The sequence below is a fragment of the Camelus dromedarius genome, chromosome 9 (assembly GCF_036321535.1).
Source record: "Camelus dromedarius isolate mCamDro1 chromosome 9, mCamDro1.pat, whole genome shotgun sequence".
In the NCBI taxonomy this organism is placed as follows: Eukaryota; Metazoa; Chordata; class Mammalia; order Artiodactyla; family Camelidae; genus Camelus; species Camelus dromedarius.
Genome location: NC_087444.1, coordinates 47,367,360 through 47,393,226, shown reverse-complemented (window position 1 = coordinate 47,393,226; position 25,867 = coordinate 47,367,360). Strand labels below are relative to the sequence as shown.

Below are 25,867 nucleotides of genomic sequence, written 5' to 3'. Positions count from 1 at the left end.
TTGTTCTCATTGATGTCCCTGCCTCCTCTCTCTACCCCTCCTTCTCCCAGGGACCTAACATTCTGCCCATGTGCCCGGCACCCCTAGTTCTAGCTCTATCCACTGTGGACAATAGAGTAGTCTCACCCTCTTTAATGAAGCATCACTCTAGAAAATAAACAAGCCCTTACCTACTAAAAGTAGGTTACAGTTCATAACATTATGAATTTATTAAAAAAGCAAAGTGCAGCAAACAAAATTCTCCCTTTGACAGAACAAAAGCACAGAGGGATAGAAATGAGAGCCCCTTGTCCATCCTGTCCCATATCTAAAACCCAGTGTCCAGCACAGCTGTCCAGGTGCTCAATCCTCAGTAGTCGAGTGCTCAAAGGCAAAAATTCTGCAATCAGGTGATCCAAATTCAGGTCCCGGCTGCACCACTTGCTAACTCTTCTACCCAGGGTAAATCACTGAAGCATGCTGAGTCTCAGTTTCTCCATCAATAAAAATGGGAAAAACTATAGTGATTACTTCATAGGGTTATTATGAGGATTAAACTAGTCAATCTAAACTTCTTAGTGCCTAATGCATTATAAATAATAATAATTATTGTTATTATTTATTATTATTATTGACACTACCACCTATCAAACATGGCGCAGTCCCACAAGGAGATCACCTATGGAGAATCTAGGGAGAAAACAGAACTGTTGGTAACTAGTTTCCAAAACACTGTGATTAGTGGAATGAGCAAAATGTTAGGAGAACGCAGAGGAGAGAGAGTCCTTTGGAAACCCCTAACCTCATCAGGGGACTCCTGGCATCAGAATCCCAGCGTTACAATCTAGGACTTTGCCCAGGGAAGCTTAGGGGCACTGTGGGGTGGGGTGTGGGGAGGAGGAGGAGTTCTCACAAGGATAGGGGCAAGAGCAGTCTGGAAAGGACTCAGAGACACTTTAAAGTGACAGAATGGGAAGTGTACCTGTCAGCACTTCTCTGACTGAATCATCTTCACCAGGGCACCAGCCTGCCCTGAGTAGCTGCGGGTGGCCCCTGTCAGTGACACACACACACATATATGCGCACACACCGCCCCTTCCTTCTCCAGGCACCTCCTCCCCTTCTCTTCCTCCTCTGCTCTTGATGGTCACTTTGACCAGATGACGCCAGTACAGAGAGACCAAAGATAAGTAGGCACACGCAGGAGGGGGGAGGGAGGACTGGCACAGGTCACACTGTCACGATGTATCATTAACACTTCCACTGGGGATGTTACCTCCAAAGGTCACCACAGAGATAAACTGCCAGGACTAAGAGAAGACGTTCCCCCATATAACTTTGCAAAACTTGTCTCCATCACCAGGCACTCTCTGCCTTTGGTGCCCTACACACTGATATATTTTTAAAAAATAAATCCTGTACTTACCCAGTGAGAGTGCAATTACATTGCATTGCATTTGTGCAATTGTGTTAAAAGTGTTACTTTGTTACACAAATGTGAATTCAACGAGGGCAGAGATTTTGAGCTGTTTCGTTCTTTGTTGCATCCCTCGTTTGTAGAAATGTACCTGGCGCATAGTAGGCGCTCTGTTAACATTTGTTTAAAGAAGACATAAATGAAATGGAAACACTTTAAATAATCCACCATTTTTGCAGCCCTGTTTTCACCCTGTCTTCCTTAAAAAACAGAACAAAACAAAAACGAAAACAAAAACCTAGAAGCCTCAAGAAAGGAGGGGGAGGCATCCACCTGACCTTAATAATCAGTTAATAGGTTCTCAGCATAGGGCGCTGCTCCTCCAACCTGGGAGACAATTGGAAATATGAAGAGGTGGTTTTGGTTGTCACAATGACTGAGGGGTGGCTACTGGCATTTAGTGCCAGAGATTCAGGGATCTTGCCAGATAGGCCCCAACCAAAGAAATGTCAATGGCATTCCGGTCAGAAACATTACCTGGGTTGCCAACTCCTACGGGGACCTGTGTCTCCGGACCCCACACAGGGTGTGACACCGACTGGGTGTTTAATAACGCTCAGCCAAAGAGACTGGAGGGAACAGGGTAGGAGGGCAAGGGGGGAGGGGTGCCAGTAGGAGGCAAGGCAAAAAGAAAGGGCTGCTGTGCTGGTAGGGGAAAGGCCTCCCGAGGCTTGAGACAAACCCAGTCCCTTGCATCTTCTGATGCGTCCAGTATATTTAAAAGAGAGGCTATGCCAAATTAGGGTGTACTGAAAGCTTTTGGATGAAAGGCAAGATCCCTGAGTCCTGCCAGGAAAATCCCAGGATGGATCCCAGGCCAGCAGCCAGGGCCTGGCTGCTCCTCCATGACCGCAAGAGACGGTTCAACAAGTTCAGGTCCCAGTGCCCTTTAGAGAGTGAAGGTGGTCCCTGCTCCCCAGCCGGGATTTGCGCCCGGGGTGCGCGGCGTGTTGGAAAACCGCCCACGTGGGAAGCCCAGGCTGCATTTCCGCCCGAGACTGACCTCGCTCCCACCCCACCTCCGGGTTCCCGCGCGGCCGCCCCGCGTCCACTAGGTGGCGCCTGCGTTCTAGTGGGCGCCTCTCAGGCGCAGACGAAAGCGACCGCGGAGGCTGCCGACAGATCGAACCTGAGTCCCAGGATTCCGGGGGCTGGAGGGCAGCGCCGGCAGCCAAGGTAGGATTCCCGAGCCTCGGGCCTTTCCTGCGAACCTCTGTGGTTGGGGTGGGCAGGTGGGGGACGCCGAGCCCTGCTGGCGGTCTACGACGCAGGTAGCCAGACAAGTCTGAACCGCCGCACGTGTGTCGTTGCCTGCGGGGACCCAGAGACCCGCGTCTCCCGGCTGGGCCTATGGGCAGAGCAGAACACCGGGTCGCCCGCGCACAAACATCCTCCGCGAGCCAGTGCCTCTGGAAAGCCTGCCCAAATCCCCGATGGGCCAGTCGTAGGAAAAGAGTGACTGTTACCCAGAGCGACTTCAGGCGTTGGAGCTGAGTGCTGATGTAACATCCAAAGCACCGTTTCTTAAACTTGCCTGCATATTGGAATCGCTTGGAGACCATTAAAAAATACTGATGCCCTATTTCCTCCCACCCCCACCCACCCTAGACTTAAATCTAAGTGGTCTGGGTTGAGGTCTGGGCATCTGAATACCTAAAAGCTTCCCAGGAGATCCCAACCAGCAGGCAAGTGTAAGGACCTTGATCTAAAGGGCTGGAGAAGACAGAGGCCAGTTGTCGCAGCCCAGAATGCTGATTCTTCTCCTCGTCCTCTGCCGTCGTCTTCTGTGTGCCTTTTAAGCAGGAAATATCTCTGACTGTGAGCTGTCAAACCCAAGACAGCAAACCAACATCCTCCCTCCCGATAGGGCTGGCCCTGAAAGGGTTCAACTCAAAAGCGGGCAGGGAACAAAAAGGCACAGATGTGGAATATGAGAGAAGACTCACGCGAGATGGGAGTTTCTTCTTACCCGCATCCCACAGAAGTTCAGGGAGCTTCCCTGAGCTGCCCTCATCATTTTAGTAAGTGCTACCTTTACAGCAAAGCGGTTATGAGCATGGGCTTGGAGCCCCCATTGTCATCCCTTCCTTGTGTGTGACCCCTGGGGACTCATGGAACCCCTCCTAACCTCAGTTTTCTCATCTGCAAAATGGATATGATAGTATAAACCTCTTAGAGTGGCCATGGGAATTATTGACCGTAACAGGTAATGTTTACTAAGGGCTCAGCGCTGTGCCAAATGCTTTCTGTGCGATGCCACATCGACTCCTCCCCATAACCCACAAGGTAGGTAGTCCTATAACTGCCCCATTTGATAGCTGAGGAAGCTGGGGTTCAGAGCCACAAAGGAACTTGCTCAGGGTTCAATGATTAGTAAGAGGCAGGCCCCGTATTTGAACCCAGGCAGTGTGATTCCAGAGCCCATGGCAAAAGTGCAGTAATCTGCCGCTTCCCTTGTTGCCAAAGGGACCACAGAGAAGGCACTCAGCACAGGGCAGTTCGTGGTGCCTCCTCCGTATATATGAGCTGTCACTGCGGCTAACGAAGCGCTTTTACCAAATTGACTCGTGTGTTCGTTTAAACTGCATTTATTATTGAGAAACTACCACGTGCCCAGCAGTGTTCCAGGTGCTAGAGATAAAGTGGTAAGTCAGAGGGAAACCAGCCCGGGGTGCACTCACACACTGCGTGAATGAGAGAAACGAGAAGGAAGGACAGTGGATCCTCCTTATTTGCAGGTTCTATGTTTGCAAATCCTCTCACTTGCTAACATTTATCTGTGACCCCCAAATCAATGTCTGCAGCTCTTTCACGGTCCTTCACGGACACGAACAGAGTGGCGAAAAATTTGAGTTGCCCAACACACGTGTGTTCTGCTGTCTTGGTTCCGCTCTCATAAGTGTAAACAAATGTCCTTTTTGTGGTCTATTAAGTGCCACATTTTTTTTCTATTTTTGCTTTTTTGGGGGGTGATTTTGCTGTTTAAAATCACCCCCAAACATAGTGCTGAAGTGCCGTCTAATGTTCCAAAGCACAAGAATGCTGTGATGTGCCTTGAGGAGAAAGTATGTGTTAGATAAACTTTGTTCAGGCATGGCCTATAGTGGTATTGTGTGAGAGTTCAATGTGAATGAATCAACAATATGTACTAAATTAAGGGTCTTGAAACGGAAACACACATAAAACAAGGTTACATGTTGATCTCTTGATGGAAGTGTGACCAGAGGCTTGCAGAAACCTAACCTTATGTTTTTCCCTTAAGAGAAATGGTTCAGTATTTGCTAATTCTATGTTCATGCAAGTTTATAGAATATAACCACTGTAAATAATGAGAATTGACTATAATTAGACATTACTGCACATACAGTGCGAGAATCAAGCACAAAGATGGAGAGGCATGCAGAAGGACCTACTTTGGATTGGGGGTCAGAAAGGCTGAGAACCAGCCAGGCCGGGGGTGAGACGAGAAAAAAGTGTTTCAGGCAGAAAAAGCAGCATGTGCAAAGGCCTGGAGGTAGCCATGAGCTTGTCAAAGTCAAGGAGGTCGAGGAGAGACCATGAGTAGGGAGTGTGAACAGAGGTCCAATAATACAATAATGTGCTGGAGAGGGAGGCTGGGGCCAGGTAGCACTGTCCTGAGGGCAGCTCTTCTTTCGTCTAGTTAGCACAGTAATCCTGGCAGGCTGGTCAGGATCATTTCCACCTTTGACAGGTGATGAAATTGATGCCCCACACAGTTAAATGCCTTGCTCAAAGTTAGGCCGTTGGTAAGCAGCAGAACCCTCCTCCCCTCCCCCATCTTAACCTTATGTTGAACAGATGTTTGAATATTAATCTGAGATCTCAGGACACTGTCCTGGACTGGAGATTTGGTTTGGTTTGGGGAGGAATCCGTAATTAAATGGCTGCCAAAGCCGTCAAGTGTGGATAAGACCACAGTGGGCAGAATGTGGGGAAGAAAAGGTCTCATGGCTTTTTAAAAATAAAATTATTCTTGGTATAGAAACATTAATGATTCAATGGAAGAGTCCTAGATACCTGCAGAGGGCAGAGGGAGTCGTCAAGGTGGTCACAGAGATGTAGGGAAAGGATATGTGAGGGTCTGATCCAAACAGTCCCCTAAATACTAGATCTGGTGATGGGCTCCCCATCTATGGTGCAGCCAGGTCTCAGTCTGGCTCTTGTCTCTCTGCAGGATGATGGTCTTGAACAGGGGTCAGCAAACTCTTTTCTGTAAAGGGCCAGATAGTAAGTGTTTTGAGCTTCATGGACCATAGGGTTTCAGTTGCAACTCTTCAACTCTGCAGTAATGGAGTAAAAGCAGTCATGGAGGGTGTGGGAATGAATGAGTGTGGCTGTGCTCCAATAAAGCTTTACTGATGGACACTGAAATCTGGGTTTCTTATCATTCTGGGGAGCCACAAAATGTTATTCTTATTTTGATTTTTTTCCAATCATTTAAAATTGTAAAAACCATTCTTAACTCACAGGCTGCACAAAAAAAGGCAGTGGGTTGGCTGTGGCCCGTGAGCTGTAGTTTGCCAACTCTTGATCTAGAATCATGGGACCTAAGGTACTAAAAGTCCTTCTCATTGAATTCTTACCTGATCCATGAATCTCCATTGAACATTCTCAGCCATTTCTTGAGTGCCTCAAGAAAATGGAACTTACTGGGCAACTCAATCCACTGTCAGAAGTTTAAACTGTGCCATAGTTGGGGTTTCCCCAAAGCAGATCATGCGACGAGGGTTTGGGTGCCAGGAATTTATTTGGGAAGTGATCCCAGAAAGCCTGGTGAGAGTGAAGTAGAAGGGAGGAAAGCCAGTAAAAGATGTGTTGATGAGTGAGCTACCACTAGGGCAAAGGGCTCAATCTCTCCAAGGATGCCCGGAGAGACTGTGAGTCCCATGAAGAGGCAAGGAAACTGGGGTATCTCCCTACCTCTGTCCCTCATTGGTGGAGGGTTGCTCCTGAGGTCTCCCCATCCCCTCACTTCTGCATTTGGTTTAAAGTACACACCCTGCAGCCAGAAGATGCCTAAACGTAGAAAGAAGTGAGAGGCAGACTTTGCGTTTGGAAGCTGCCAGCAGGTGTCCTCCGGGGGGCACTGACGAGCACAGGTGGGCTCCACAATGCTTTTCTGACTTGGCTTTCTAAAGTGTGTTCAGGTAACAACTGGGTGCCTCATGAGATGATTCGGTGTGGCATGAAGTCTCATTCTAGGAGCAGTATTTCCTTTCTAAACCGTCTCTTTGATCCTGCCCTGCCTCCCTCCGCAGCACTGTGCTGCGCTCTCTGCCCGAGCAGAGCCAGGGCTCCAGCCTCACTGGCCTTTCACTTCCTTGAACTTGCCAGACTCTTCCTCCTGCCTATAGTCAACAAAAGAAGTCTCAGTGAAGTATCAGACGGTTTTGTATAACCCTTGTTTGTCTCCTTTCTGGAAAAGGCAGCAGTCCTCAAATTCAGGCCATGGAACAGGCAACAGTAGCTAGCTAAAATTTAATAACATTGTTTTATGTTTATGTTTACAGTTTCCATCTCTACAAGGCCGGTGTTTCTGGCTTTGCATTTGTAGTAGTAATATTCAGTTTCCTTTGAAATAAATTTATATAAATAACATGTCTGCTTAAAGAAAAATATTAAATAATAGTATAGGTGGTATGAAATTATAATAAAAATAACCGTTGCTACCACTTAGCACATCCTGTGTGTTGGGCGGTATTCTAAGCACTTTGCATGTGTAATTTAATTAATCCTCACCACAATCACATGAGTTAAATACTATTTGAGGTAGTACTGTTATTAGCAGAGAAAACAGGCATAGGAAAGTAAGGTAACTTGCCCAAAATTATATAGCTAGTAAGTGACAGAACTAGAAAATGAACCCAGGCACCCTGCTCCTGTGTGTGTTCCTAGTTGCAGGATTATACTGCTTCTCACATATTTGACAAAAGAAAGAAAAAAAAAAAGTAATGATGACACTTGAATTACTGATATTAGGGGAAAGCTGCCATAAAGGATTTCTCTTTTCTATCTAGCCAAAATCTGTCTCCCTGTATCTGCCACCCTTGGTTGTCATACTTTCTTCTGGAGCCCCAGAGAACAAACCTGTCCCCTTTTCCCCACTGCCGTCCTTCAGAGAGTTGATGACAGGGACCCACTGGCCCTCTGGGGTCTTCCTTGCTCTCAATTAAACCTTGCCAGTTCCTCCTGTTTGTTCTTTATGGCGTGTTCTTGGCTTCTTCCTCTAAGCACAGGGTCTCTTTCTTCCTTTTTTATTTTTTTTATTCAACAGGACTTATAAAGTTATTTTGGTGGCTGTAGCCCTTTTTTCTTGCAGTCCTCCCACCGCTCATTCTGGATTTAGAGTAGATGGCTGTGGTTGGGGTGACTGACGTGGCAAAGAGCAGCTGGCTAATGACGTCAAGAGGAGAGCCCCGCAGGGCTGGCATGAAGGGGCCAGAGGCTGGGGATGCTCCTTTGCAGGTCAAGATGGAGCTCCTGTAGTGCACATGGAGCTAATCAGGCTGAAAGGGACAAACTAACCAAATTCACAGCAGCCTGCTGAGGAAGCCAGACCACAAACATATTAAATCACAATGGAACAAGCAGAGTGAAGCCATCTGAAAACTCATGTCAGCCTGTCAGCACATGCTTTCCCCTGTTGGGAGGTCACATGGGACGCCAAATTCTAGTTAGAACAGTGATATTCATGGAATCAAAACAAGGTGAGCAAGATGGATGATTTTAATGTCAGGATGGCCTGAGATACTTGTATCCTCTGAGGGGTACCGGGGTCCAGAGGGCAGCACTGCTGGTCTGATCCCCATCCCCGGCTTCCATGGGACAGACATAACTAATCGATTACCAAATCCTTGCCTTCCTGCTGCTCCCTGGACCAACCTTCTGATCCTTATCCAGGGAGAATTCTGGGAAGCTCTGATCTGCGTTTAATGCTCCAGGGTTTCCAGAACTCCCACTGCTCTGTGACAGACAAGACAGACTCTCAACGACTTGCTCTTGAAGTCTTACTGCTTTTCCTGAGCTCCTCACCGTTTCTCTCTACCTAATATTCCTTCAGCTTATGTTAATAGAATTGGCCTCCCACCCCACCCCACCCCCGCCCCCTGCTATTGTCAAATCTTGATTTCATTTCCAGCCCTTGCTCTTCCTGCTTTGTCCAGAGGCACATCCTGTCCTGTCCTTAGGAACTTTTGCAGATCAGTGATCACAGACATTTTATGTGCATTCTACTGATATGTCCTCCCCACATTTCAGGGAGATTTGCTGTGTACCTCCCAGTAACAACTTCCTGCAATCAAGAAGCAGCGTCCTGGGATGTTGAGTTTTGTTCCACTATAGAATCCGCAGCATCACAGTTTTAAACTGTTACTACAGTTATCACTTGTCTACGCCTGGGGCCTGGGGTACAAGGGGTGTTGAAGAGGGATGGGGTGGGAGACGAGGCTTAAGGCACTAAATCCGACAAATTATTGAGTTTGCTGCTTATGAGCATTGTTTATGCTTCTCCAAAGAGTTAGGAGTCCTGTTATTTCAGAGCAAGCAGACCTTTTGCCAGCCTTTAAAGATGTACGTTTTGTATATAACCTCTTTTCCTGCTCATAGGAAGAACCTTGATTTACCTTAAAGGAAGATAAAATGCAGACAGAGAATTTGTGGTACTTCAGGCCTATGAGAAAGGCCTCTGTGAGCTCCTCAAGAGGAGAAGTGGGCCCTGCCCTCAGGGATGGCCCCATCTGACAGGGGAGAGTCAGTTCTCACATTAGGAAAGCTGCCAGTCTGATGCCTCACGAGAGGCACCATCTCTAACCACAGGGAGTCGGATGGAGGCAAAGCATGCAGTGTCCTTGGTGTAAACTGCTTCCATCCCTGCAGATATCGCTGTATCTGCTGCTTTTCTTCAAGTCTGTCAACAGGCCAGCCTTGGACCTGGCTTCGTTCACAGCTCTGTTACATCTGTGCAAATGTGCACCAGAAGGCCCGGGTTCTGAGGGTCAACCCAGGAATTTGTTTTTAATAGACTTTTTTTTTTTTTTAAGAACGGTTTAGATTTACAGAGAAATTGAGGCGATAGTACAGACAGTTCCCATATACGCCACACCCAGGTTCCCCTACTATTAACCGTTTGTTAACCTAGAGTACGTTTGTTATCATTAACAAACCAATGCTGACACATTATTAATAACCAAAGTCCATAGTTTGTTCAGGTTTTCGGAGTGTTTACCTGATGTCCTTTCTCTTTTCCAGGATCTCGTCCAGTATCCTACATTACCTTTAGTTGTCATGTCTCCTTAGGCTCTTGTTGGCTGACAATGTTTCAGAAATCCTGTTTTTGATGACCTTGACAGTTTTGAGGGGTACCAGTCATGTATACTGTAGAATACCCCTCTATTGGAATTTGTGTGATATTTTTCTCATGATTGGACTAGGGGGTATGGGTTTTGGAGAAGAAGACCGCAGAAATAAAGTGCCTTTTTTTTCTTTTAAAGCTTTAAAAAAATTTTTAATTAATTAATTTTTTTTTCTAATGGAGGTACTGGAGATTGAACCCAGGACCTCGTGTGTGCTAAGCATGCACACTACCTACTGAGCTATGCCCTCCCCTCCTAAGTGCCATTTTCATCGTATCCCATGAAGCATTCATAACATCAGCATGACTTACCACTGTTACTCTCCCTGGATCACCTGGCTGGGGTTGTATTTGTCAGGTTTCTTCACTGTAAAGTTACGCTGCTTCCCCCCATTCATACTCCACTCTTGAAAGGAAGTCACTTCGCGCAGCCCATGCTTAAGGGAGTGGGGGTGTGGTTCTATCTTCTTTAAGATAATCTGCCTACATCATTTATTTAGAATTCTGCATGGGAGATTGGGCTCTTCTCTCCCATTTATTATTTTTTCCTATCATTTGTGACAGTGTGGGCTCATGGATTTTATTTTTTACCTGGGCTGTGATCCGGTTCTACTTTATTTGTGTTGTTGCTCAAATTACCCCAGCTTTGGCTGCTGGGAATGGAATTTGTGCTTTCAAACTAGCTCCTGAGGCCTTTCTTATACATTTTAAAGTTTGAGACCCATGTAGGCCTGGGTTCACACGCCAGCCCTGCCACTTACTGGCTGTTAAAAAGACTGCCCTTTCCCCACTGGTCTTGGTATTTGCTTTACCACTTGGGCCTCAGTTTTCCCAGGTGGGAATGGAGCTGAGACCACCATTTAGGGTTATTGAGTAAGATACACTTGGTAAGTCCTCTGTCAACAGAAGTTATGATTGTTTGGCATTCACATTCCGCCTGGATCTGGCTCCAGAAGGTTACAAATCAAGGCCGAGTGTGCCTTTCTGGTCCTTACCCACCAAGATGACAGGCTGGTGTGGCAGAAGTTCCTGCACAGGTCCCTGTTCCCCCGTCACCTCCCCTCCTGCTGAGGATTCTCTCCCAACTTCTGCCTCTCAGTCACAGCACACGCCAGGCAAACAAACAACCCACCTAGCGTGCCCTCCACCAGTTCACACATCTGCACATCCTCACTCCCTCAAACCTGCCTCAAACACCACTTCCTCTGCGAAACCGCGCAGCAGCCAAGCAAGAAGTCCCCTCCGCCCCTCTCTGAACTGCCAGAGCCCTGCTGTGCCCACTCCTGCCTGCTGGCCCTGGTCACTTTAGATCCTGCCTCAAAGCAAGGAGTCCCATCGTCCCCTCAGTGATCCCCATCTTTGTTCATCTTTCTGTCCCACCTGCACACGCTGGGCCCCCCACACCAGCCCGTGGTCTTGTTTGCACCTGGAGTAAGTTTTGACAAACAAAGGAAGTAGGGAAAAGGCCATTTCATCGGTCTTGCTGGACCTTACTGGGCTTCTCAGAGATCAAGATGCTGACCCAAGGTCACTTCCACTTAAATATATATACATATATATTTTAATTATGGTAAAATATACAGGGCATAAAAATTACCATTTTAACCATTTTAGAATGTACAATTCAGTGGCATTCTGAACATATACGTTGTTATACAACCAGCCATTACCACAATCCATCTCCAGTTGGATCCAGAACTTTTTCATCTTCCTAAATGGCAACTCATACTCATTAAATAAGAGGTTTAAATTGTTCAACTCATTTTGATTTCCTTCCCATTTTCTCCTTCCTCCAGCCTCTGACAACCACCATTCTGCTTTCTACCTGTATGATTTTGATGACTCTAGGTACCTCACGTATGTGGAATCATTCAATATTTGTCCTTTTGTGACTGGCTTATTTTGCTTAGTATAATGTCTTAAAGGTTCAGTCATGATGTAGCAAATGTCAGGATTTCCTTCCTTTTTAAGGCTGAATAATATTCTGTTGTATGCATATACAGTATTTAGTTTATCCATTTGTCTGTTGATGGACAATTGGGTTGCTTCCAGCTTTTGGCTGTTGTGAATAATACTGCTATGAACATGAGTGGACAAATATCCCTGCTTTTAATTCTTTTAATTCTAGAGTGGGTCATAAGGTAATTCTATATTTTATTTTTTGAGGAATTGTGTACTATTTTCTGCAGCGGCTGCACTATTTTACATTCCCACCTACAATGCACAAAGATTCCTAATGGGAACCCCACATCCTTGCCAGCACTTGTTTTTTGTTTTGTTAGTTTGCGTGTATGTTTGTTTGTTTTCAGTAATGGCCATTCTAATAGGAGCTCATTGTGGATCTGACTTGCATTTCACTAATGATTAGGGACGTTGAGCATCTTTTCATATGATTATTGTTCGTTTGTGTATCTTCTTTGGAGAAATGTCTCTTCAGGCCTTTTGCCCATTTTTGAATCAGGTTGTGTTTTTTGTTTTCCTGTGTTGTTGTTGTTGAGTTATAGGAGTTCTGTGTATGTTCTGGATATTAACCTCTTATCAGATATATGATTTGCAAATATTTTCTCCCATTCTGCCTTTTCACTCTGTGAGTAGTGTCCTTTGATACATACACGTTTTTAACTTTGATGAAGTTCAGTTTACCTATTTTTGTTTTTGTTGCCTGGGCTTCAGTTATCATAAAGAAATCATTGCCAATTCCAATGTCATGAGATATTTCCTCTGTTTTCTCATAGGAGTTTGTAGTTTTAGATCCTGTGTTCAAGTCTTTGATCCATTTTAGGTAATTTTTATGTACAATATGAAGTGAAGGTTTAGCTTCATTCTTTTGCCTGTGGATATCCAGTTTTCCTGACACCATTTGTTAAAAAAGACTGCTCTTTCCGCATTGAATGGTTTTGGAACTCTGTTGAAAATTATTTGACTGTATATGCGAGGGTTTATTTCTAGGTTCTCTCTCCTATTCTACAGGCCTATAGTCAGAAACATACTATTTTGATTACTGTACCTTTGTAGTAAGTTTTGAAATCATAAAGTTTGAGTCCTCCAGTTTTGTTCTTCTTTTTCAAAATTGTTTTGGCTATTTGGGATTCCTTGAGATTCCTTATGAATTTTAGCCTGAGTTTTTCTATTTCTGCAAAAAATATAATTGGGGTCTTAATAGAGATTGCATTTAATCTGTAGATCACTTTGAGTAGTATTGTCATCTTAATATTAAGTCTTCCAATCCATGAACATGGGATGTCTTTCCGTTTATTTGTATCTCCTTTAATTTCTTTCAGCAACGTTTTGCAGTTTTCAGTGAAACAAGTCTTTCACCTCCCTGGCCAAGTTTAGTCCTAAGTATTTTATTCTTTATTGTTCTCAACTTCCACTTTTTGAGGCTCCTGATATATTGAAAAATGAAGAAATACAAAATAAGATACAGAATAGTGGTCAGTTTAAACTATGTGATCCTCTCAGTGTTTCTCAGGGACAGCGTATAGAGAGAGTGACAGGATTATATGAGTCCTTTCATGAATGTGAGGTCTCCCTGACCTCTCACCCCAACTATGATGGGGGGAAAGGCCTGGGTGGTTCCTCTTATGGGGGTGGGAGTGGGAATAGCCTAATAGCCCCTCAGGTGGGCCCTGCTGAGGGATCCAGCAAAGACCTGAAGTCACCATAGGCCTAATCAGAGCATCTCCCCAGAATGTGATGCTGAGAACATCCAGACCCCTTCAAAGCCTCAGGCTGGAAGATCCCAAAGTTCGAGAGTCATGGCTACTTTCTACCTGGAACAAAAACAGTCTCCCAGAGGTGCAGGTTAAATAGAGCAACCAGCTTACCCACCCCATAGTCAAAAATCCGTGGGGATTTTTTCGGCTCTGTTTCTGGCCCACACCAGTTTCAATTTGAGGAGCTACGTGAGGACAAAAGGTGAGGGAACATACCATGTGAGGGCCAGTCCCTGTTCAGGCATTTCCCCCAACCTCCTGGAAGGTTTCTAAATGGCCGGCTTCTCCTCTCAGTCATTCAACTGTCTTAGGGCTTTCCTGACCTCAGGGTCTCCAGTGAAACTCCATTCTCTTTCAGGCATTGGATTTATTTTGCATCTCACTTTATTGGCCTGTGGGGATGCCCATACAACACAGCCCCCCCCCACACACACACAAACACACACACACACACACACACACACACACACACACACACACACAAATGCACGCACGCCATTCTGTGTCACTCCAAATGTCTGCAGAATTCGTAGGTTGCAGTGTCTGGAGACACAATCTCTGTCTCCTGTTCTCTCTTCTTTCCTCCTCATCCTTCCTGCTGAAGCCTGTTGTTGTCTCACCCCCAGCCAGAAGCCCCCTCTGTCACAGGGCCAGGTTCCTGGCCACTTGCTCTACTCCAGCTGCTGCTCCTGCAGGCCCCAGCCAACTCCTATTTCCATAGCAACTGAAACTCATTTTTCCATCCCTGCATTTCCACTTTGGAAAGGAAACCCATAATAGTCTTTTAAAAGAAAAAAAAAATTGAGCTATATCTGGCATAGTCTACTTGGACTATACAGAATTCCTAGCTCCCTCGACTCCTCTGGTCCCCTAAAGACCCTTCCCTGCTTTCCTCCACCCGCCTCCACCCCTCCTAACTCCCCATGGCTCCTGGCTCAAAAGGACCTGGGTGGGTCCTTTCTCTCTTAAATTAATGCAAGATGACTCTGTGCTTTGCCAGCCCAAGAAGAGGAGGAGGTTGGAGGCGCTAGTCCATTGCATCAGGTGATGCTAATCTGCGTCATCAGGGGTATCTGTTTATTTACCCTCCCCCTGGCTGAAGAGGTCAGAGGTTGCCTGAGTATGTCATTATGTCATTTCTGAGGACCAGGCTCCCACTCTGACTCTCGGGCAGCGTGACTCTGAGGTTTTGAGCAAGATTTGATGACTATGCTTTCAGTGTAGTGGTTTGGCTGGCATTACCCATACAAGAGCCTGTGACTGTGATGTGAAGGGGTTTGGGAAAAGCTCTCCCCCACCCCCACCCCCACCCCCAGAAGACTTTCCTTACTGACCTGTCTCATCCCTGGTGCCTGAAATTCCACCATTGGCTGTGAATGCCATTTGGGCTCACACTCAGTTTTCTTTAAAAAAAAAAGGTGAAGCATTAAGTTGTGGTCAGCTTGGGTACTTCCACCTGTAGCACCATGCTGTGCACCCACTACATGCTCAGTTAATGTTTGTTGTATTGAATTAATATCTTGGCGTATACAGTGATTCAACAGACAACTTTCCCCGGATAGGCACATTTTGGCAAGAAAGGATTTTTTTATGTTATTATTAACCACTTTTTAAAAATGACCTCACTCCCCTGAACTACCCACCTGCCCTGCCCCCACCATCAACATGGATAACCGAGAGTCACAGGCAAAATACAGGGATCGATTTCTAGTACAGCAGTTCTTCCAGCTGCTCAAAAAACAATGCTCTCTGGGAAAATAGGAGCGTCATTAAACCCCTCCAAGGGGAAGACACTGTTTGTCTAAACATGGGTCTTTATCTCTACAATATGCTACCCGCACCCGCTCCTGCTGCCCATGTGAGCTGGGCTTTTTGAGTCACCTGGGATGTGTTTTTGAACACAAGGTGGGGGAAGAGCCTCCACGGTCTGTTCAGCTCTGGCCCTGAAAAATACAAGCTGCGTTTGACTGAATGACAGAAAGAAATCTGTCGAGCCAGGAAGCGTAGTAAATACCGTGACTCTCTGCAAATGTGCACAGCCCAAACAGCTTTTTCCAGTCTGGAAAAATGAAGAGATGTGTCTGTGTGAAACCCGCCAAGTCTCCACCCCTCCTCCCTTTCCACCGCTCCACCCCCACCTCCTGGCAAGGCCTCCCACCCTGCCCCAGACGTTCAGTCATCAGCTTTCATCCTTTGTGACTTGCTTCGCCCCAGGAAATAACATGGCCCAGGCTCTGGGGAGATACACCAGTCTCTCCCAAGCATCTCTGAGGGACGTCTGTCTGGTTGGGTTTTGCCAGTCATCTCTGACCTTGGCCGGATTTTAGCTCATGGCAGAATTATGCGGGAGGCAGAGTGGGTCTGTTGTCTCCTCGTCCCTTGCTCACTCCCTGCTTTCTCCTCCCTCTCAATCTTTCCTTTTTGGCTTTGGAAAAAAACCTTCATCCCATCCCTACTTCCATAAGACAGTGTTCAGAGAGAAGACTTTTCTTTTCTTTGATAGAGGTACTGGGGATCGAACCCAGGACCTCGTGCATGCTAAGCATGCACTCTACCACTGAGCTATATCCTCCTCCCTAGAGGGAAGATTTTTAAAAGGTGAGGGTTTAAAAGCACTGGCTTTGGGCTAGTTCAGGGCATGGAGGTGGAATGGGAAATTTCCCAGTAATTCAAAGACAACTCGGTCCCTGACAACTTTTGGTAGGTACAGTTTCCATATGGGAGGGACTTACAGGGAAAATCTGGGCCTGCACCTTGCCTTGAAGATGCATTTGCAAAGCAGCTATGCTGTTTTTCTTTTATGGTATGTTTGCGTGGGGGGGTGGGGTTGGGTAGTGCTGACAAAGACTGAGGCAGTAAACACCTGTCCACTGGAGCGTGGCACCGGAGACAACATATCCAACTGCAGTTCAGTGTATTGGAAGGGACACGGAATTGGAAACTGGAAGCAATGGCTTTGAACCCTGGCTCCAATGAGTAGACTGTCTTGTGTCATTCACCACTGTATCCGCAGTGCCTAGTGCATGCATGCCAACAGCAGATGCTCTGCTTGCTGAGTCAAGGAAGGAATGAACCGATGACCTTGGATACTCTCCCTCCTTGAGCCTCAGTTTCCTCCTCCATAAAAAAAAATATATATATAAAAAATCTTAACACTCTGCCTAGCCCACCAGGTGAGTGCTTGTGAGGGGGGAGAGAAGAACAAAAGTATGAATGTTGGGGGAGGGTATAGCTCAGTAGTAGAGCAGGTGCTTAGCATGCATGAGGTCCTGGGTTCAATCCCCAGTACCTCCATTTAAAAAAGAGGTACGAATGTTCTTTGTCTTCAGTTGTAAATTGGAATTGAAAAGTCATTTTGTCCCAGGTTCTATGCTTTACCCTTAGCGTTTGTGTCCTTTATCGGGAAGAGGGACTATATTCAAATATACCCTGAATTCTTAGTTCTCCATCCTATATTCCAAGTACCCTAAGGCCTGGAGACATTTTAAATGCTTTTAACTGAGCATTAAATCTGAGAAGGATGATTTTTAAGGTTGGCTTATGACCACTGCCATGCCGGTCCCACACTTGGCCCCAGAGCTCTCCTGAAACCCTCCCTGGGTTGGAAGTTGCCTTAGCTCAAACAGCATGTGTCATCTAGCATTAGGGGGAATCTGACCTCCAGATCTCTGCCTGTGCTGTTTCCTCTGCCTGAGATGCTCACCTTCCCTTTTCCTTGTCTAGTTCCAGCTCATCCTTCAGATCTCAGCTTAGACCTCACTTCTAGAAAATGTTCCCCCGCCTCTCCCTCTGCCTTGCAGGTCAGTCCTCCTCCTCCACGAGCTCTCCACTCCACTTCCCCTATTTGAGGGCTTACCCGGCTTCCCATTAACTTGCCTGCCTCCCTCTTAAACTGGGGCCCCCCTGAGAAGGAGGACTGTGTCTTTCTTGGTCTTTGATGTAATCTCAGGGCAAATCACAGTGCCAGATACCAAGAAGGTGCACAATGAGTATATACGGATTAGATGAATAGCAGCACTGTGTTGGTGGGATGAGAGAGAGAGAGAGAGAGAGAGAGAGAGAGGAGTCATGAGGGTTCTCTTAGGAGGGTATTATATTTACTGAAGTAGAGAAACAACACTTCTCCTTCTACCAAAATGGCTTGCGTACAAACTAAGCATGCAAATACACACACACACACACACACACACACACACACACACACACACACACACACACACACACAGAGCTTCACGTACACACCCTGCTGCAGGCAGCTGCTTGTGCAATGTACTTTCCCTTGCTCTAAAACTCTCCTTTTGTCATCTCCTCCCACTCATCTTTCTCATTCCCTGTCTACAGAGATTTGCAAGAATAAAAGAATCAAACTGGCAGAGTAAAGGTGATGCCAGGGAAAGAGATCCCATGATCACACCTTTGTCTAAAACCTTCTCTCATCTGCCCTCTAGATCCCTGCCCCATCCCACTGTGAGGAAATTCATCTAATCTTGACTGTGTCCAAATTGGGAAGGCACCTGAACTTTAAAAAAAAAAAAAAAGCTTCGTGTGTGGCTCTGCCAGGTATTCAGGGTCCTCCCCAAATCTGTCTTTTGGCAAATAGCTCCCAACTCTATGCTTCATTTTTCCTCTCACAGAGATGAGGAACAGAGGTTGTCCTTGGAGCACAGTGTGATTTTTTAGGGGGAGAAAAAGAGCTCCTTAAGGACACAGAGTTACTGGTCATGGTTGTGTCGAGCCTGAGAGAAAGAAGGTGTCACTTGCATCTTCAACGGGCAGGTGAATTTTTTTTTAATTGAAGTATATTTGATTTATAGTGTTGTGCTGGGCAGGTGAATTTTAAGTTGTCTTGAAGGTTGTCTCGAATGTGGTCAGAGGCTACAGTGTCGACCTGCCTCACGCGGAGAAAGAGTTCTGAACTGGCCACATGAGCTGGCCTGGGGGAGGAGGAAAGTTTCTAAAGGGGATGGGAGGGTTGTTGGTAAGGACCCAACTGGCAGCAGATCCAGCATGACACAGTGACAGGAGTCTTAGAGTGTTTTATGAGCCTGGGAACAGCAGGCGGTCCTCCCTCCTTCCTGTGCCCGGCGAGGCCTTTCGCCCCGTGACTTCATCTGACCTCGTCCTGGCCTCCTCCCCCGGAGTGCCTGCCACACTGCAGGTGGAGAGGACCCAGCTCCTGGGTCAGGGCTGCCCACAGGGGGTGCTCAGGTGAACTCAGACTGCCAGAGCTCGGTCTTATTTAGCTCAGAATGCCAGCCTTTGCAAAATTTGTCATCAAAACCCCTTCCCAAATCAGAAGACTTCATGTAAAATCCGGATCTCCACTTCTCTGGAAAAATGGAAGATCTGGCAACACCAGGCTCATATTCTCCCCACAATATAACTAGCCAGAGGTGGGTGGCTTCTGCCCTCCAGAGAGGACTCGCTGTCTACAGGGCCATTGCTCCTCCAGGCTGAAACCAGTGTCCCCTGCCTTTTATGTTACCTCCTGGGTCCCTGAAGGCACATGAGAGCCCCTAGTGAGGACCTTCTGTCCCCTAGGCTCTTGATGATGCACTAGGTCCCTTTTCCTCCCTGACCCTGCTGATGCGGATTTATCCAGTGTTTCCGTGCCCAGGACTGGGCTGTTTCTGCCTCTCAGGGGTAGGTCGCCGTCATCATGGAGAAATAAAAGGCTGCAGGCTCAGGAGCAGGCCAGGACCTGTTTTTCCCTTCCCAGATGACGCACTCCCACTTTGGCAGTAACCTTCTGGGAATCATGCCCGTGACTTTTCTTCTTTCTATTCCATTAGTGACTTTCAAAGAGGACGCTGCAGCCAGATAAAGGAAGCAGATGGCACTGTGTCAGGCCTCCTGCAGGATGAGTGTTTTAGGGGGAGTTAGGGCTTTCCTGTGATTTGTTCTCGTCCCTGCTAAGTTGGGACCTCTCGGCTTGTTGAGGTGTGTTCTCCTAAGGAAGGAATCGAGCCTTGCTTAACTTTGATCATTGAAATTACCATTCTCCTTGCCCTTCTTTCATAAATAAGGAAATTGGAACAGAGCGAAGAGAGGAGCTTTTTTTTTTTTTTTCACGCACTTTAGGAAAGAATGAGCAATGGAAAAAGGAAATTGAGAGCTTTGGGGAGTTTATAGCAGAGGAGTATTTGAGTTTGAAATAGGAGCTGGGAATCCATATGTTTGGGAGGAAAGAAAAGAAAAGACCAGCCACACGCACAGAGCTTCAAGGGTACGTGCAGAAATAGCCATGGCCAAGGCGGCAGGGAAGCCCACGTGGGGTCTCCTTTATCAGACCCAGATGTTCAGGCAACAGTCCTCAGGATGCTCGTGAACGGCTCTGGGGCCAGAGCCTGCTGGGCTCGATTCAGTGTTTTCTTAACTACCAAGGAGCACATGGAGTCGCTGGCTGGGAGCCTTTCACTGTGTGCTCAGTGACTCCCTGAGGCCCTGCCGGGGTCTGCGCCACGCCAGTTACACACAGGCTGGGCTGCCTCTGGGCAAGACTGGGACTTGGACCGTACTGGCTCACTTTGTCATCCTTGCCTGTTAGCTCCCGTCAAGGAGGGGCTGCCAACCTGCCTCTACTACCCTCTGCCCTGGGTTAACCTTGGAATATAGGAATTGGAAGGCCCAGGTTCAACTCATTTCCACCTTGCATAAGTGACTTCGCCTCTCTGCGCCTCAGTTTTACCATCTTTAAACTGGGGCGGGGGGGCGGGGATCATCTGTGAGGTGTGCACAAGATAGGCGTCAAGGGTTCTGCAAAGACCAAGGCACAAAACATGTTTTTTAAATTACGCATTGCACTTTAAAATATTACTATGGATAATTTCAAACACATACTCACGTAGACAGAACAAACCCTCATGTTCCCAAAACCTAGCTTCAGCGGTGATCAAATAATGCTCCTTCAACCAAGTGAGAATTACCCAATCCTCTGGCGTCCCTTTCTGTACCCTTTTCCTCTTCCAGAGTGCCACCTCTACCAGCCCCACCATGCACCCGGTCCCCTCAACCCCTCTCAAGGCCCTTATTCCTACAAAGCAGCTCAGGTTGTAAGCCCTGGAGGCCTGAGATGTAGTTGCATTTTCCAGACTCCAGTATCTTCAGAAGAAAGAGTCGAACTTTAAAAGGTAGGCACTGAAGCCTCAATCCCTGGTAGGAGGAGAAAATATGGGCCATTTGGAGCCCCCCAGGCCCTTGACATCAAACTTAAGCCCTGCAGGAATTAACTAAGCTCCTCCTCTATTGGCGTTTTTCTTCCAGGAAGAGGGCACAGGGGGCAGAGAACACCCAGTGAAGTAGGTCCTCCCTCAGCCACTGACTGCAGGAGAATCAGGGCTCTCCTCTCCCAGCAGATGCTCTACTGCTGACGAAAGAAAAGTGACGGAGCCGGCTCTGAGACTCAGATGTATTACCAAGTTCCTGTGGAGTGGATAGAATGGAGTCCTGGTTCAAGTCCTGCCCCCACTACTTACATCACATAGCTTCTCTGTCCTCAGCTCCTCTTCCTCATCTGTAAAATAGGGGTTCCCTTACTTAGCTCACAGTTGGTGAAAAGAATAACTGAAATAATGCCATATCCATTAGGAGTCTCTTGGTAACAAGGGATAGAAAATCTACCCGGAGATACCTTTGGGCACAAGAGGAATTTGGGGGCTGACATTAAGCTGAGAAGTCCAGGGGTGGTGAGAGGTTTCTGCACCTAATTTCCAATGTATGATTGGTGGTTGGAGGAGGGATGTCCCCTCAGGACCAAGGGATTAATTTTCCAAGATTCCCACTGGGTGTCATACAATTCAACTCAGTTCTGACACCATCTGCCTGGAGATAGTGCCAGACCCCACAAATTAAGGGCTCAGTCTTACAAGACTGTCCTTCACCTCACATCCGCCCCACTTCATACACCAATACAAGTCTGGGTTATCCACCTGTGCTTCTGACCGGCCAGCCATAAATCAGACTCCCTCAACCACATTCCTCAGGTTTGATTAACTTGCTAAAGCAGCTCACAGAATTCAGAGAAACAGTTCACTTACTAGATTACCAGTTTCTTATAAAAGCGTTTAATTTAGGAACAGCCAAATGGAAGAGATGTACCGCGCAAGGTGTAAGGAAAGGGTCTGGAGCTTCCATGCCCTCTCCCAGCCCAGCACTCTCCCCAAATCACACGCTCACCAACCTGGAAGCTCTCTGAATATAGACCTTTGTGTTTTTATGGAGGCTTCCTAACATAGGCATGGTAGATTAAATCATTGTCCACTGGGGACTGAACTCCAACTCCAGTCCCTCTTCCCTCCTGGGAGGTCAGCGAGGTTGCAACTCGAAGTTCCAACCTTCTAATCACTTGTTTGATTCTTTGGATAACCAGCCCTCATCCTTGGGTACTTTCCAAAAGTCACGTCATTAACATAACAAAAGACACCTTTTTTGCTCCGATCACTTAGGAAATTGCAAGGATTCTCGGATCTCTGGGCCAGGAATTATGGAGGAGCTGGGTGTTTATTTATTATAATCGGTATCCCTGGCTGGGCTCGGGGTTCCAATCTCAAAAGCCAGACTTGTTTTCTACCTACTTCTGGGCGCCACATCTTGTTTTTCAAGTGGCACACCAGATGACAGCGTCCGTTTTGGCCCCTAGATCCTTTCAGGATCTCCAGAGAGAATCTCTTTTCCAAAAGCTCTAGGAAAGATCTCTTGACCCTGACTGGGTCACATGCCATCTGTGCAGCAGTCACTAAGGTCCAGGGGACTGAGACACACTCATTCGCTTAGGTGGGGTCCATGGATCTCCAGGACCGTAAGGGTGGAAGTTAGGACTGAGCCTTAGCGGGGAATTGGAGAGGGAGTTGGGCGTGATTACCAAAATGAAAGTGGCTCAGCGCTTGGTGACAAAACTGAAGATGCTCGCTATAATGCTTAGTGAGTCTTTGGGCACATTATGAAAGCTCAAAAAATGATAATTTCCTCTATCTCATGCAGTGTCTTTCATTCTTTTTCAAATATGCTCTATGTATTTGCTCTCATAACAGCCCTGGGAGACAGACAGGAGTACAGGTCCTGTCCCCTTTTACAGATGAGGAATTCAGAGCACAGAGCAGGTAAAGATTTTACCCACAGTCTCACAGCAGGGTAATATGGGCTTGGCCGTAAGTCCCACATAGTAAAACTGATTCTGAATTCACCAGCAGATCTGCTGGAACTGGAAACTGGGATACACAGCGTATGGTTTAATCAGGGCCTGACAGAGGGTCTGGATCAGCTGCCTGGGTTTGTTCCAGAGTAAACAGTCTAGGCTGGCAGCAGTCGGGGTGGGTCAGGTACCCATCACTGATGCCCTGGCAGGTGGCAAGGGAAAAAGCTGGTACGCGGGCCAAGTCATTGCCACCCCAGGGACACCCTCTCATGACCGATTCCCTTTACAGCAAGAAACTGAGTACAGGACTTAGTTTTCCTCATCCCAGGAAAAAAATGCCAGTCCAAAAAAAAAAAAAGGTGAGGGGAAGGGTTAAGGCTGTATTAGTTATCGGCCTGTTGTCTCCCAAAGGACATTGGTTCCAGAGCCAAGAGTGTCTTTTGCCAAGATGTGGAGGAAGAGCAGAAACCCAAGTCAAGTAGGGGTTGCTTGGCCAGGGCTCTCAGGATCCTCCACAGTGTTGCTGGGATCTCCAGAGAGCCTTCCAAAAAACAGCACCCCTCTTCCACATCCAGGTTCTGAACACACTGAATAAAAAGACAAAGGAGTGGCAGAGAGCCAAGGTACCACCTTAATTATCACAAAACCGAGCACAGAGGACAGAGCTTAGTGTGAGAACAAAACTGGCTTCCGAATAGCCTGGAAGGAGGAGGGAGCAGAGCAGATCGCGGGGACAGACCTTCGCAAGCTTTCCGATCAGATGTCATTTCATTGGCTCGGGCAGTGAGAGTAGAGACCAAGAGTGTGTTTAGGGAAAATCCCTCCTCATGGAAACCAGAAGTGGGGAAAGCATGTGACCTTGGCAAGCTATTCATCTCTCTGGGCTTCAGTCTCTTCTTGGGTACGATGGATAATCACAGTACTTCCCTCCCAGGGAGGCCGTCAGGATTCGGTGGGATAGTGTGTGTGAGAGCCCTGGCATGTAGTAATCACTCAGCAAAAGCTGGCTGTCTCTGAGCACAGTCCAGGTTCATGGCAGGTGGCCTTGCTTTTCTCTCCAGCACGAAGCCCAGGGCCCTTGAGTCCTGCTGTGTTTGTGTATCGTTCTTTCTCTCCAGCTGTAAAAATTCATAAGAATGTGGGTGTGCCGTGGCTTTTCAGTTCTTGGCTTCTTCCCAGGCCATGTTCTCCCACTTTGGGGTCGGGGTGGGGGGGCGGCCAGGGGGATGGCAGGCATCCTCTTCACAGGGGCGAGACCTCCCCTCCTCCCCCTATGCCCCATTCCAGCAGAGCCTGGCTTAAAGTTCAAAGCCGAGGGGGCTTTGTTGAGTAATTCGGTGACACTGCCTGCCCGCCCGCCATCTAAGGGTAAGGCTCACTCCCACACAACCATTTGCCGAGCATCTGCTGCCCTGTGTTTTGTGGTGTGGAGGCTGGGAACGGGCACGCTGCCCCAACTGACCACGGTGAGGCTGAGCTTCCTTCCTCTCCCCACCGCCCTTGGGCTCTCGGTCTCACACACAGCCTCGCTCAGCGAGGTTTCAGATCCGCTCCCAGGCTGCCTGGCGCTGACTGCATCTGGACTCACACCAACCTCTTCCTCCTGGGGGTTCAGAGTGTTCTTGGAAGGAAGCCTGGGAAGGGAAAGGCCTTCCCCAGCGTTCCCCATCCAGTGGTTGGCTGACAGCGTAGACTCGAGCTGCCAAGAGCTCTGGAGTCAGACAAACCTGAGTTCAAATCCCTGGGTGACCTTGGGCAGGCGGCTCTCTCTGCTGCAATTTCCTATTCGGTTAAAAAAAAAAAAAATGACAGTAACAGGATCTGCCTTGTGGGATCCTTGCCAGGCTTCAAGGAGATGCTAACCATGGAACACACATCCTACATCTGGCAAGAGGGAAGCGCCGGAGAGGTGGTAGCCCTCCCCAGCAGTAGGGGATCTCCCACCCTCCGTGGTGCACCCCCAGGGAGGGAGTGAACCTCACCTTCTTTTGCCCACCCCCACCTCTCAAATTAGACTCCTGTGTAGTTACTCTGACTTAACCAAACTGGTTTGGTCTCATGCAGACGCCTTTTGGACAAGGACTCTGTCTCATTTGTCTTGTGACTCCCATGCTTAGTGCGGCAGCCGGCACTTAAAAAGCACTAAATGTTCTGAGTAACTAAGTGGAGGGTAAAGAAGCAAAGAGGGCCTGGTGGGCAGCATCTGTTCCAGGACTGTTTTCTGAACTCTAGACTGTTCTTTCTGTCTCTTTCTCCTTCCCTCCCTCTCCTTCCTTCTTTCCTCCCTTCCTCTTGACCCTCCTGCCTCAGACCTCCCTTTCCTTTTTCTAAATGGAAATAGCTTCCTTCTTTCCTCTTCTTGTAATCCAAGCTGTGAGAGCATCCCTTGAGAGCCCTTCACCCAGCCCAGAGAGCTGCGATTCCTCTTTCAAATTGAGTCTGTCCCCTGACTCATTCATTAAAATGCACAGGGCATGTGACCAAACTGCATAATGAGTCTCTCATGAGGAAGGCTCAGAGGCACAGAGATGCTGCCAACTGCAAAGGCAAAAGACTTCCCCCCCAGCTGTGGATCAGGCTTGTTGGCCATCGTGCCCTGGGAATGCTGGGGGCTGCCGTTCATCTCCAGTAAATCAGCCAGACCCTGGAGAGCTGCAGCCTGGCGCGGGCTGTGCACTCTTGGAGGCTACGTTCCTCTGGAGAGACCAACCCGTGACCTTTCCTCAACCTTCCCCCACCCCCGCCTCACTTAGTTTTTCCTTTACTTAAATATATTTTTAACCACACAAGTAGTATGTGAATATATTCTCATTATAAAAAATTCAAATATAAAAGCAAGTCCCCTACGATAACTCCCCAAGACTGCTACCCCTCTCTGGGACAACCTTCTAGTATCCTCCAGCTGCTATGTCAAAGTGCCCCATAAAGGTGCCCTTAAAGGTGACCCAAACACCCTTTTGCTCTCCTCAGGTCCTAGGCCAGTCCTCAACAGAACAGTCAACATGCATGTTGGACCCTTTCTCAGCCCCTTCCTAGCAGCCCTCCTGTCCACCTTGGGTAACCTCTCCTCACTCGGGCACTGCCCCTGAATCCCATCTCTGCAAGATCTATGCTTAGGAAGCAAACAGGTAAACCAGATTATTCTCTGATTAGAAATTTTGGCTTAACTGTTTTCCAGAGGCATCTGCACT

General features: G+C 47.5%; 2 protein-coding genes across 3 annotated transcripts in view; one reads left to right on the top strand and one right to left on the bottom strand.

The window, feature by feature from the left end:
• Window positions 1–1,708: 1,708 nt before the first annotated feature.
• On the bottom strand, window positions 1,709–22,947 carry LOC135322184 (uncharacterized). Its single transcript, XM_064489995.1, has 4 exons — window positions 22,787–22,947; window positions 20,470–20,644; window positions 3,156–3,279; window positions 1,709–2,804 (listed from the first exon to the last, which is right to left on the bottom strand). Exons 1-4 carry the CDS (start codon window positions 22,945–22,947, stop codon window positions 2,329–2,331), a joined length of 936 nt encoding a protein of 311 aa, XP_064346065.1. The 3' UTR covers window positions 1,709–2,328.
• CHD9 (chromodomain helicase DNA binding protein 9) overlaps window positions 2,574–25,867 on the top strand; it is a 208,614-nt gene continuing 185,320 nt past the window's right edge. For both annotated transcript variants that reach the window (XM_010990074.3, XM_031458441.2), the window contains exon 1: window positions 2,574–2,632. The gene's annotated coding sequence lies outside the window, so the exon portion shown is untranslated. The remainder of the gene's footprint in view (window positions 2,633–25,867) is intronic.

What these genes read in the sequence shown, in the direction of transcription:
- LOC135322184 (XM_064489995.1), bottom strand. Translation starts at nt 22,947, where the DNA reads ATGAGAGGGTGTCCCTGGGGTGGCAATGACTTGGCCCGCGTACCAGCT. An exon ending in GCAGCTGATCCAGACCCTCT is followed by an intron (nt 20,645 to 22,786) that starts GTCAGGCCCTGA and finishes TTTCTTCTGAAG; the next exon opens with ATACTGGAGTCTGGAAAATG. An exon ending in AAGGGACGCCAGAGGATTGG is followed by an intron (nt 3,280 to 20,469) that starts GTAATTCTCACT and finishes TGGGTTTGACAG; the next exon opens with CTCACAGTCAGAGATATTTC.